We start from the raw sequence: 13706 nt of genomic DNA, 5'->3' as shown, positions 1-13706 counted from the left end.
GAACGTAACCGTCGCTAATTTGGTGGGGGTGGTTACTGTAGTGTATGATACTGTGCAATATTGTAATCAATACAGTACTATACCTGAATCTGAATAAAAATATAGAAATTAGTGAACATACAGAAGTGTAATGAAACATTAGGCCTACAAGCCACAGATAACACTTCCTAGACTGCCGAGATGATTCCGGACTTCTGCCGAACAATCAACGATTTTCGTAAATGGGACTATTTCTCAAAACTGCCGAAATGTCGGATCTACCGAACAATCAGCTGCCGAATAATAGGACTTTTACTGTATTAGTATGTCAGAATAAAAGTGACGAACAAATTTGCATAAAGTAGCCTGTTCTGTGATTTCAGGAGTATTGCACAAACTCCTAGAGTAATGGACAGCACATATAAGTATTGGCTAATACACCCTGTATTTCTGTTGGAATACAAGTTCTTGTGGCTGAAATAAGAATGGCAAAACTGGGCCAGCATTATTATGAGTTCAATAGGCTATGAGATTCATAGATCAGTGTATAACTGTGCAACTTATATATAATTTTGTAATTGATAATTCATAGAATTAACCATAGTGTACTGTATCTTGATATTGCAAGCTATATTGGACAAAATAGAAGTTGGGTAACAGACTACATATTAAATGCATTTTTTTTTTTTTTTTTTTTTTTTTTTTTTTTGTGTGTCCGACCCTGGGCAAAGGCCTCAGTGCCTATTCCCAAGTCCCAGTAGTCCTCCTACATCTCCACGTCACCACTTCGGCGCTAACACCCACCATCCATATTGAATACATGCTAGGGCTGTCTCATACAGGACTGGTGTACTGGTATTAGCTGGGGTATTTTTATGACATGTCGGCGGGTCATCTGGTAGATCAGAAAAGTCTGCTTTTTATCGCCCCAGCTGGGATTTGAACCTGGGTCCATCAGGACTGCAGGCCACCTCTCTACCAGTTCAGCCTATTAACCTACCTGGTACTGTACATCATTACTGATTCCATCATAATTCATTATATATTGCAGGACATTGGTGGCAATATTTCTACCATATATGAAATCAAATGATGAAAAATTATCCTGCTAAAATTTGTTAAAAAAAAAAAAAAAAAGTGTGGTATATAAGCTCTGACACCAAATTTTTTGTAGTGCTATAGATTTCAAGTACAGTAATGTTGCCAAGAACCTTTTGCTGCCACTGTCTGTTGGTGATATAGAGGTTAATTATAAATTACTCATCATTTTAAAGCAAATCTACTTTATAGAATCACTAAGTAATGGGTCTGCAGTACTCAAGTCCAGCTCAAGTCCACTCAGAGGCAGCTTTTTTTTTTTTTTTTTTTTACCCGAGGCATCCCGTCGACGTATGGGTACGTTGCAACATTATATAACTGCCAGTCCCAACAACGTACTGGTACGTCGCGCAATTGCAAGGTTCATAATTTGCACAATTTTCACGCGTGATTTTTGGTACATATACACGGGACACATTCCTCTATTCCTCTACAAGATGCCAGGCAGGGACAACGCCTTACACCGCATAACCTCCCCCCCCCCCTGCACGCCATTGTCTCGGCAATTCACCTGTTACCAGTGACGTGGCCAATAAAGACATTCAGGGCCAGAGTGATTCCCCAATCAATGACAATGTGGAGGACAAAGTTTACATAGCATTAGAGGAAGAAACAGTCAGAAATGATGATCAGGTAATGTGGCAAAAGAAGGTCAGGTATGGTGATGATTTAGTGAGTGAAACAATGCTTATAATGCCTATATTACTGTTTGAAAACCAATATACTCTTGTCTGTCTATCTATCTATCTATCTATTGCCAGACGCCATAATCCCATAAGGGGTGGCCACTTGACCTTGAGTTATTGGTTTTACGGGGAGGGACACTAACCCTCCACCAACCCACTTGTTGACACGTAGGGAGCACGTATGGGTTGGTTATATGGTTACCACCCAGCGTTGTAAATGGTTTCTTGGCTTACAGGAAATTATTTGGCTTGTCACTCAATGTAAAGCCACCTGTAAAGGAAAGAAGAGCAACAAGAAGTGACAGGAAAGATGGGAGATATAGGAAGAGAGGAGGGCAGGCACAGAAGAAGAATGATAAAGGCTAAGGAAGAAGTAGGCAGCACTACATCAAGTGGGTGGATGATGGTCGCCACCACCTACCACAACATATACTCTCGTACTACATATAAATTCGTACCAAATAAATAAATAAATACCATTTATGAGTGGTGTGGAATAGTTGCCCTCCCATAGAACTCATTTTCTTTGGAGCCAGCCTGATAGAAACCCCAGTAAGGTAAGGAGGTACTGCTACCTGTATCGAGTATTTTAAACCTCAGGTGAGTGATTTCTCTATGAGTTTTCGATGTTTCTCACCAAAAGCGGAGGTTTTAGCCAAAAATTTTTTTTTTTCCAAACTAGCTCGGGATTGGGGGTATCGGAGGTGCGAAATCGGTCGGGATGTGATGGGTTAATAGATAATGAATGGAGGAAGGAAAAACAAAGGGGGAAAAAGAAAAATAATAAGTCCATGTGCCTGAAGGCATCCTCCATTCATAAAATATTTATAACAACTGGATTTGAATTGAAGTGGTTTAAATGTTTGTGGGAAACAACTTTCAGGAAGTGAATTCCAGAGAGTAGTAGTTCTGGGGATAAATTAATTTTGATAAGCAGAGGTTCTGCATTGCGGGGGAGAGAGTGTGAATTCATGGGTGCTCCCAGTTGCCCGAGTATTTCGGGAGAAAATGTGAAGGGGAGGAACAATCGAAGCCAGTTCGTCTGAACACTTACAGTAAAAATATCTATAAAATAATGCTAAAGAGGCAACATCTTTACATACTGATAATGGAGGAAGGTCTTGTGTAATGGCAGGATTATTGATTAATCTAATGGCTTTATTTTGAATTTTGTCCAACTGCCTCAATGCAACCACTCCACATTCACTCCACAGTGGTGAACAGTATTCGATCTGAGAATGCACGTGACTTTTGTATATTGTGGCCATCTGCTCCTCAGTGAAGAATTCACGAACTCTGTACATAAGTCCCAATTTTTTGGAAGCATTTTTAGCAAGGGATTTAACATAAGCTGTCCAGCTTAGGTTGGGGTTTAGAGTAACACCTAGGATATCAATTGTAGTGGATATGGGTATATTGACATCATCTAAAATTATGTGAGAGTCTGAGGGATTCTTTCTGTTGGAGAAATTAATGTATTTAGTTTTCTGAGCATTAAATGAGACCAGATTTGTTTGTCCCCATTGATTAATTTTGGAAAGGTCGTGGTTCAGAGAAATTGCTGTGTTTGTTTGGGAATTTATAATATCAAATAGTGCCCCTCCCCGTAAAACAAATAACTCAAAGTCAAATGGCCACCCCTTACGGGATTATGACATCTGGCAATAGATAGATATTGTGAAAGAGGTACTGAATGTGAAAGAACTATGAAGGGTTTAGTCATCAGCATAAGAGTGTATTGGGTTGTGATTGACAGATAGGAGGTCATTTATATGAATGAGAAAGAGGGTTGGCGCCAAAACTGATCCCTGAGGTATGCCAGCATTTATGGAATGAAACTGAGAATAAATACCATCTACCATGACCCGTATTTTTCTATTATGAAGGTAAGAAGAAATTAGAGGAACCAGTGATGCAAGGCCATAGTGTGACATTTTAGACAATAAGGCCCGGTGCCATACTCTGTCAAATGCTTTTGATATATCTAGTGCTATTGTGTGTGTTTCACCATGTTGGTCTATTGTTTTGTTAATCTGATGGGCAAGAAGGCAAAGAATGTCTACAGTTGAATGGTCTTGTCTAAATCCATACTGCTGATCATTGATTAATTTATTGATGTCTGGATGCTTGATTATGTGTTTGTTATTTAGCATCTTAAAACTTTACCGAGAATGGAAGTTATTGCAATTGGTCTATAGTTTGATGGATCAAAAGTTGCTTGGACTTGAGAGCATCAGCTTGGCCAGTGAGAGTCTCAAGGCATGTTTCTGCATATTGTTTTTGGCAGGCATGTTTCATTTCCTACTCAAGACCAACTAGACCCAAGTTCAGCTCAACCCTCGTTTTTGGATTTGAGCCTTAGGGCCTGGAAATATCTTTGATCTTTATTGTGACATGGATTTTTATGAGAACTGCTGCCTGGCACTGGTGACGCATGTACCCAACTCATACAACCTAAGAGGTGAAAAGATTGTATCTGTGACTTCATGTCCTATCATGTTTATTTCCTAAATGGGCAGAGCCAAATGGGATAGTGAATACCTTGTTAATTTACTGAGAAATTTTTGTGATATATGCATCTTTCTTAGTATAGTTGGAATCTTGTGTATGAATATTGGTATGAAGTAGCACAGTTGAATGAAATTATAAATATTTCAGCACATAAGTTTTCCACATTTACTTTCTACATGATATGCATTGCATTATTATATTTGCTTTGATCATTTATACTGTGGGCAACAAAGTTGAACACCAATTTCTTAAATTAGTACCATTATGTACTTATATTCAAAAACTTTACTTTCTTTTATTTCCAGTTATTTGGGGATCCGGAAGAACATGAAGAGAAGTACCTGAGGAGAATTTTTTCACTTCGCCAAAAGGCTCTTCTTGGAGAGCCTTTGTAGATGAGTTTTGCCTAATCAGCAAATACTTACTGGACAGAGTCTATGTCTATTCAGAAAGTATCCAACCTCATTTTTTTTTCTCACTAACTAGGTTGAGGGTAGGGGCGAGGTTTTGTGTACTGTACTGCAGTGGAGGACCTTTGTATGCATGCGTGAATGCGTGATTAATGCCAGCTGCCACAAGTGACTCAGTGGCTGTCAGTCAGCCAGTGTTCATGGTCATCCACCTTAATGCTGGTCGGGTTCCCATGCTCATCACGATGACTGTAAAAGTCGAACAACATTACTGCATCAAATTTTGCCCAAAAGTAGGTGATGCCCAAGTTGAAACTATCAGGAAGATCCAGCAGGTATTTGGGAATGAAGCCGTGAGGGTAATGCAGATAAAAGAGTGGTATAATCACTTAAAAAATGGCTGAATGTCAGTCGAGAGTGATTCACATCCTGGGAGGCCATCAACAAGGAGTGTTTAAACTGTGAAGAAAGTCTGCGATTTGGTCATGGGAAATCGTTGGTTGACTGTCAGAGAAACTGCTAATGAAATTGGAATCAACGATGGATCAGCACATGAAATTTTAACTGATGATTTGGGCAGTTGAAGATTTGCCACCAAGTCTGTTCCAAAGATCCTTTCATGTGAACAACAAGCTCTGGGGATGAATGTTGCTCAAGTCATGTTGGAGTGTGCATATTGTGATCCAGACTTTCTGAAGACTTATTGCTTGAGGTGAGACTTGGGTGTACAAGTACAACCCAGAAACCAAAAGTCATTCCAGTGGAAGCATGCAGGGTTGCCTCAGCCAAAAAAAAATTATGACAGGTTCTTACCAGGGTGAACAAATGCATGTTAACGTTTTTTTCAATTACCGTGATGTCGTGTATAATGAATGCATGCACACAAGAAAGTCAGACTGTCAGCAAACATCACTACCTCGACATTATCCATTGTTGCGACGTAGTACGGTGGAAGAGACCAGACCTTTGGGAAGTAGCAGGTCGGAAGCTGCACCATGACAACACCACTGCCCATTCTTCTCAACTGATTCAGGAATTTTTGGCCAAGCACAACATCCTACAGGTCCAGCAGGCTCCCTTCTCACCAGACATGGCTCTTGTGTGGTTTTTGGTTATTCCCCAAGCTTAGAACTCCGCTAGAGGGTTCTCAGTTTGAGATGAGACGAGAGATCATGACAAATGCGATGAAGCACCTGAAGGAGATATCAAAAACTGACTTTGAAAAATGTTTCAGGCAGTGGAAAGAACACTGGGCTATGTGTATCATGTCAGAAGGGCCCTTCTTAGAGGGGGATTAGTGTCCTAGCTCAACAGTTAGCTATTTATACATACATACTGTATATATATATATATATATATATATATATATATATATATATATATATATATATATATCTATCTATCTATCTATTGCCAGACACCTCAATCCCGTTTGGGGTGGCCACAAACAAATCGCCTCCACGTCGCCCTGTCCTCCGCCATTTCACTGCCCTGCTTCCAACTCACACCCCCCTCTCTCATATACCTCTCCACCCCATCCCTCCATCTCATCCTCGGCTTCCCCCTTCCTCTTCCTCCCTCCACCTCACTCACATACACTTTCTTTGTCAGTCTCTCACCCTCCATCCTCTCCACATGGCCAAACCACCTCAGTGTGTTCCTCATAACGCTTTCTATCACATCCACATCCACATCACAACGCTCCTTTATATCCTCATTCGTCAGGCTGTCCCTCCATGTGACTCCACAGACTCCTCTTAAATAACTCATTTCCACTGCTCTCACTCTTGACTTGTGTCCTTCCAACAACGTCCAAGCTTCACTTCCATGTGTTAGAGTTTGTATCACAATACTGTCATGTAGTAACTTTTTCACTTCTATGCTCACTTCCCTGTTTCTTATCACTGCTTTCAAAGAACCAGCAACCTTTCTTCTCTGCTGTACCCTTTCAAGCACTTCACCCTCCAAACCTCCATCCTTACTCATCACACTACCCAAGTATTTAAACATACTCACATTTTCCAATTCCTCACCATCCAACCTCGCTGTACATTCACTGACTTCACCTCTCTCAAAGACCATCACTTTACTCTTCCCTACATTCACCTTTAGATTCCATTTCTTACACACACTCCCAACCTCATCCACCAAGCCTTGCAGCTCCCCTTCGTCTTCACTCAACAACACAGTATCATCTGCAAACAACAGTACAGGGAGTTTCCAAACACTATCCTCTCTTACCAGGGCCACTCCAACATCCACTATCCTACCTTGTACCTCTTTCATTACCCCATCCATGTACAGATTGAACAACCATGGAGACATGACACATCCCTATATATATATATATATATATATATATATATATATATATATATATATATACTGTATATATATATATCCATCCATCCATCCATCCATCCATCCATCCATCCAACCATCCAATCCTATGTCGCCCCATGAGGAGCGTAGGAACCCGGGGCTGGGCAGGTTGGTCTTGACATTTAAGATGAGAGTGAGCAGCCTCACTCATTCCTGAGTGGCATTACATGAGCAATAAACCCCAACCACCCCTTGGAAATAAACCTACACTGGTTCAGTCCAATTGGAGCACCTTAATTACCCACTAAACCACCTGGTTTCATAATTTGGTTAAATGGTTACCATCCAGTGTAGTAATGGTTTCCTGGTGTACAGGAAACCATTTGGCTTGTCACTCAGCGTAGAGTCACCCATTGGAGAAGAAAGAGGAAAGAATGAAGGAAAGAAAGACTGAGGAGGGAGTGTAAAGTCACCTGTAGGCAGAAAAAAGAGGACAGAAAGTAGACAAGAAAGAAGAGGAAGGATGGAAGAGAGGAAAGGGCAGACACCCAATGCAGCACTACATCGAGTGAGTGGATGGTGAGTGCCTCCCACCTACCACAATATATATATATATATATATATATATATAGAGCCTAAGGTCTGATAATTTGTGAACAGACCTCATATACCCTGAGTGATATGGGACAGCTGGAGTTACAGTCATTTTATGTAACTTTCAGTCACCCATTGTACATGTGGCAGGTCTTACACTTCTCTCATCCTAGCAGTGAGGAACAGTGACTGAAAATTAGCCTCTTTAGTATAAGGGAGTCTTGTGTGTTCTAGTGCAAGAGTGTATTATTTCACTCGATGTGTGTCTGTGTCTATCAGTCTATCTTTGTTAACAGTTTAACTCAATCTGATTTAGACCAAACTTTGTGGAAGGGTTAAGTCCATCCAATGAAGTGATCACTTTTGAGAACAAAAAGTCAAAGTTATGTCAGCTGAAACATGTTTTAATATGACTTGGATCAAACTTGGTGGTAGGGTTAAGGGGTCAGGGAGGGACAAAGTGAATCCAGTTTGAGAACAGAGTCAAAGGTCAGGGTCACTTGACAAGGTTGTGCAGGTAGGGCATGGATGTTGTACTGTGAGTGCTCCTTCATGATTATGTTTTATTCTGGCTAGTGCCACATAATTTTATTCAAGAACATCCATACCCTCCCTGACAGCTTAAACCTCTTCATTTCAGAGTTTTGTGAATGACTCTGAGTGATGACATTGGAAAGTGAATGGGATGAGTATAGTGATGGTTGTTGAGAAAGAAGGTGACTCACTGTTTGGTGTACTGGTAAATGGAGACTGACTTGAATTGGTGGAAGATTCAAAGTAACTGAGGCCAGAGACAGAGCAGATAACGGCCAATCCTATTTCAGTGGCACCTTCTGGGGATGTAGGGGGGCCTGGGCTAGGCTACTATAGTCCAGATCATTTAAGTGTAAGGAAACCACCTCACTTCCCTGGCAGTGTGTGTATGAGAGAGGAAGCTCAGATCACCTCATTTATTTGAGCTGTGGCAAGATATTGCATGCTCTCCTCTGTCTGAAGACCTCTATTAGCCATGATACAGCCACTGGTTAGCCAGTGGTGCATGGTTAGCATGTTCAACTTGCAGTAAGAACTCAGGTCAGATTCTTGGGCAGGATACTTGTAAGACAAAGTTCATTTCCCTTTGTCCCTGTATATCTAGTTGTACAAATGGGAAGCTGGATGTAAAATTAACTATTGCTGGTTGTATTCTAGTGGAAGATTGGGACTTTTAGAAGAAATTTTATTGTGTACCATAATTACCCAAGCACAGAGATAGAAGAGAAAGGTAAATATGCAAAAGAAGTGAAAGGTGAATGGTTCAAGGGGGGGGGGAGAAAAAAGGAGGCTGGTATTGTAATGTAGTAAAATTTAAAAATGCCTTTATGCAAAACAGTGGACCGAGTAGCCAGTTGCAAGAGGACTACATTATGGTGTGTTAGTGCCTGCATTAATATAATGGTGTGAGACTTTGATATGGCATGAGTTTAAAAAATAAAGTGAGAAAGGGACTGTAAAGGATATATGTGGACAGCTTAGGGTGGAAATTATTAGAATTCCAAAGATGTGGAGTGAGGAAGTCAGAGGGGAAAAATGTGTGTGCATCACTGGCATGGTCATATAGGAAGAAGTTCAGATGTAAATGGAGTAGATGTAAGTGGAGTGATGAAAAGATTACTATTTTGTGAGTGTGTTTGAGAGAAGGTGGCACTGAAGGCCAAGATGACTGGGTATGAGGATATGATGAGTGAATTTGTTTCTAAGCAAAGTTTGGGAACTAGTGGAAGCAAAAGAATTTGCAAAGTATGGAAATGGATGAAAAATGACTTCAACTGCACCCCCTTCCTTAAAGTTGTGTGTTGTGAAGTGGATTAAAAAAAAAAAAAAAAAAAAAGTGGTTTGGCCTGTAAGGTGGAACCAAAATTTTTTGAAGGCTTGAATGATTGAATGTTTGGCAAAGGATGGAAATGAATAAATTGCAACTCGAACTGCACCCCTTTCCTCAATGTGGTGTTTTGTGAAGTGCTTTAAAAAATGAAAAAAATGGTTTAGCATGTAAGATAGAACCAAGAATATTTGAAGAATGACTGAATGATTGACTCATTTTGCTGGTGTTTTGTTGGTAATTGCTATAATTTTCCTATTTCTGGATTGTAGCTATCATTTCATAGTGGGAAATGGCATTAAGATGATGATGATCATTATATGGAAACCAGAGTAAAAATATAAAATACATGATAATAATATCTAAGATATAGAGTTTCTGCTACTTTATTACATTAATTAGAGGCTTCACCAAACCCTGTTTCAGAGGTCTGCCACCAGGTGGTCTAGCGTCGCCCAGCCTCGATTAAATATTTTTGCAGGGTTTTAAAGACCTGTGAAATTGTACCTATTACTAAGTTTATAATAATATTGCTATTTATAGGAATATTTTTTCCTATTCAATCAAGCGCATTTATATATACCTGTAAAGAAGGAATAACTAGACTTTCAGAGAATCTTAGCTTGGGGACTAAAATAGTGTGCTGTCTATTTACATATATTTGAATAAATCGTGTGCAGTTTGTAAAAGGAGATTACCTTCAGGACTTCTGATGTTTTAGCATACTTTAAAGAAGTAAGCAGTTCCACTGAAAATAATATACTGAACGATTGCTTAGTTGGTGAATCAGCCATGTTAATCCAAACAAATGGCAGTGTGGTACGACACTATAACCATAACAGAGTACGAGGGGTTGAAGTGTAAACTTACTAAACTCTGCAGTGGAGCCAGGGAAACATTTAAAAGAATTATATGTGTTAGACTTTGGTTACTAAGATGACCAAGACGTCCAACAGGTCCGTATTGTTAAGAAAAGTCATACGTCAGGCGGGGCAGCATATCGAAAAGTGCTGCTAAATATGTGACTACACATCTATTTTCTTTTGTGGATACTAACGAATGACAAATATTTTAATCACTGTTATCTTGCTTTATGGATGGTTCTAGTAAAATTGTCTAGGTTTTGTCTCTATGTTATGCTTACAGAGATGAGTAAACTGACGAAAGCTAAGTTTACAAAATGACACTTATAATACATTATATAAAATCAAAGGGCTCCCATATTGTAATTTCTTTGTAGCATATCATGCCATCTGGGTAATTTGATGAGTAAAATATGTTTTGAGGTGTTTTTACTTTGTGTCAAAATTAAAAAGAAATTTAGCACTGGCTACTTTTCAGTGCCTACCCCGCATCAGAGCTGGGCGACGGAAGCAAACCTAGTGGCAGATTTCTGAAACAGGATCTGGTGAAGTCTCTTATTTGTGCTTAATAAAATTATGAAATTCTTTCTGTGTGTCTGACCATACTTCGTCGTTTATATTGTATAGTTATAACATTCTTGCGTGTGTTGGACTTGATCACAAGATCAGTCCTTTGACACTTGACAATCTCTGCATGCACTACATGACTCACTGCACACAAAATCAGCATTACAGGTACAGTAAACTCTCCATTATCCGTTGTAATTCACCTAAGCCCTACGCCGAATAACGTGAAATGCCAGATATTGCATAGTACCCCCCCATTGGCCCAACATTTGGCACTGAGCCGGATAATGTGTTACTGTCCATCTCGGCTTTGTATCCTAAAACCTTTCCAGTGAGTAAAGGATGAAAACTAAGCATAAAATGCAATAAAATAATGATACAGAACAGTAGTATAGTGCTGGGTGGCCGCCAATTACAAGCCAGTTGATGTCCAGATATTGCATAGAACCACCGGTGTATCCCATTTCAGCACCAGACATTGCATAAATTTGCAGTATATTGCTTTAATAGAGCTGAGCAGCAATGCTGGATATTGCAACAATGGATAATTGAGAATTTATTGTACAGTATTTTGCAGTCTACCTTTAATACCACTACAGCTCTTGTGCACCCACTTATCACAAACACTGCACAAAGTGGTGTTACTTCCCATATCAGTGTGGCAACTTGCATATGGCCACACTCCCTCTGCTCTGACAGTACACCCATACCTCAATTTCTGATGCATTGGTAACCAATGCTTTGCTTGACTGAACAAAAGAAATGGGGGAACATTCCCGCAACCTGAACGTCCTTCGCCTTGCTAGTCTGACACCCCGCTGCTCCCTAGGTTTGAAATGTGTGCGTTCAAACCAGTGTGCTGCTACCAGGCGTGGCCCTTCCCCACTTAGCACACTGCCTGCTTCACTTGTCCACTCTTGGTGTGTCTGTCGCCGACGCACTAGCTCCGCACTTCCTGCCGTTTTCCCTTCCTGCATCGTCACATGCTGCACTGCTGCCACCACTGCCATGCCAACACATCCAGCTTCAGCTTCAACCTCTGACCTGCCTGTTGCCAAGAGGCCCCACAAGACCACCACTCTGGCAGTGAACCTGGATGTGATTCAGCCATCAGGTCCACTACTCCAGGCAGCACCTGAGCCAGGCCAATACTCCCAGGCAACAGCTGAACCAGGCCAACACTCCCAGGCAACAGCTGAGCCAGCTCCACACTCTTTGGCAACAGCCTAGTTGGAAAATATGTTTTTTGTACATAGACTTTTCGTTCGTCATCAGTAAATTACCATAACGTATGTGATGTTTGATGTCCCATTTTTTAAGCAATAGTATTGTTTATGAGAATAATAACATTGTCTGTGGTGAGTCTGTGTCAGTCTCTATTGAGTGAGTAAGGTACATGAGAGTTTGGGTTAGGGCCTGGAATGCATCTCTGGCTTTTCTTCAGTATCTTATAGAGAAAATTGCTTTGATATCCGACATACTCGCAGACTGAACACTCCAGCTGGTACACAACACTGCCAGATAGTGGGGTATGAGTGTATTGCAACCAGCCCTAAATATCATCACTTGTATTGTCTACATTTACTAAGAAAATAGAAAAGTAAATGGAGGCACCCTCCATCCACTCATTTGATGTAGTGCTACCTTGAGATGACAACATTTTGTGATAAGCCAAATGGTTTCCTGTAACTTATGAAGTTGTTTGCCAAGTAAAGGGTAACTATACTGTGTTACCAGCAAATGGATGCCTGGTGGTCTAGTGGGTGAAGGCTGTCCAGTGGATGTAAATTGAAGAGGTGGGTGGGGTTTATTACTCATAATGTCACTTGAGGGTTAACTGGCACCTTTCCCCTTTAAATGTCTGGACTGAATAGCCTACTTTGGAACCTTACACTCCTGATGAGGCAGTAAAGGATTAGGTAGTGGAAAGGTGAAAAAGGAATAGTAATTTATAATGAATTTACATTAGTGATTATCAAAGTTGATTAAATCTACCACACTTTTTCACATTTCAAAACCAGTGATACCACCATTTATGGTAGGAAGTGTAATGATGTGGCTTTGTAGGGTGGCTGGCTGAGTGTAGTATTAGAGACACCAGAGCCCAGATGCACAGATAACCTTACAATCAATTCCCATACATAACTTTGATTTGCTTTTGCAGGAAGAACAAGAGACATGGGAAACTTTTGCACTCCTTTCTTTGTTCATCCTACAAACACATAGGGGAGCGCAGTGATAGTACGGCCAGGAGGATGGTTCGGCCACTGGCCTTCCTAAATAATGTAGGGGACCTAGATCATTGAGATTTCACATGAAGTTGCGTGATCTTGCCGACAAATGGCACATGTGTTTTTGTTTTGGTTGGCCGGGAAACAGCAACATCAGGTTAGATTTTATTATTTTTCATGACCCCTATGTAATTTTTCGGTGATCCAACGTAAGCAGTAGCTCCATTAATACTTCAGGGTTGTTATCCATATATAGTGCAAATATCATTTATTGTCTATAGGTGACGTGAGAGTAGATAACACTCGAACAGCTTATGAACTCTGGGTTTCGGGGCGCCATGTGTACATCTTTATACATGGGGGATGATTCGGCCACTTGAAGTGAGGGATGGTTCGGCAGGGTTGCCAGGTGGTCGAACCATCTCTCATAATTATCTAATGATTTATTTTCTGTATTTAACGATTTTTTTCTATCTATCTATCTATCTATCTATATACCTAGGCTGCTTCCCCCAAGGAAAGGGAGGTAGCTGAGACAGGACGACACACTCCCCATTAACTCATCCATTCAAACACATTCATTC

At 40.5% G+C, this 13706-nt stretch overlaps 1 protein-coding gene across 1 annotated transcript in view; it reads left to right on the top strand.

Moving 5' to 3' along the window:
* Positions 1 to 4696, top strand: part of LOC145415680 (uncharacterized) — an 80106-nt gene extending 75410 nt beyond the window's left edge. The window contains exon 6 of the mRNA XM_080284895.1: positions 4580 to 4696. Within this exon, the coding sequence (XP_080141021.1) occupies positions 4580 to 4669 (90 nt within the window). The 3' untranslated portion in view covers positions 4670 to 4696. The remainder of the gene's footprint in view (positions 1 to 4579) is intronic.
* Positions 4697 to 13706: the final 9010 nt, after the last annotated feature.

Source organism: Coenobita brevimanus, chromosome 103 (genome assembly GCF_032717465.1).
Source record: "Coenobita brevimanus isolate Jiangsu-jjx chromosome 103, ASM3271746v2, whole genome shotgun sequence".
NCBI classification, from domain to species: Eukaryota; Metazoa; Arthropoda; class Malacostraca; order Decapoda; family Coenobitidae; genus Coenobita; species Coenobita brevimanus.
Note: the sequence above shows the minus strand (reverse complement) of the source record. Positions and strands in the feature narration are given on the sequence as shown.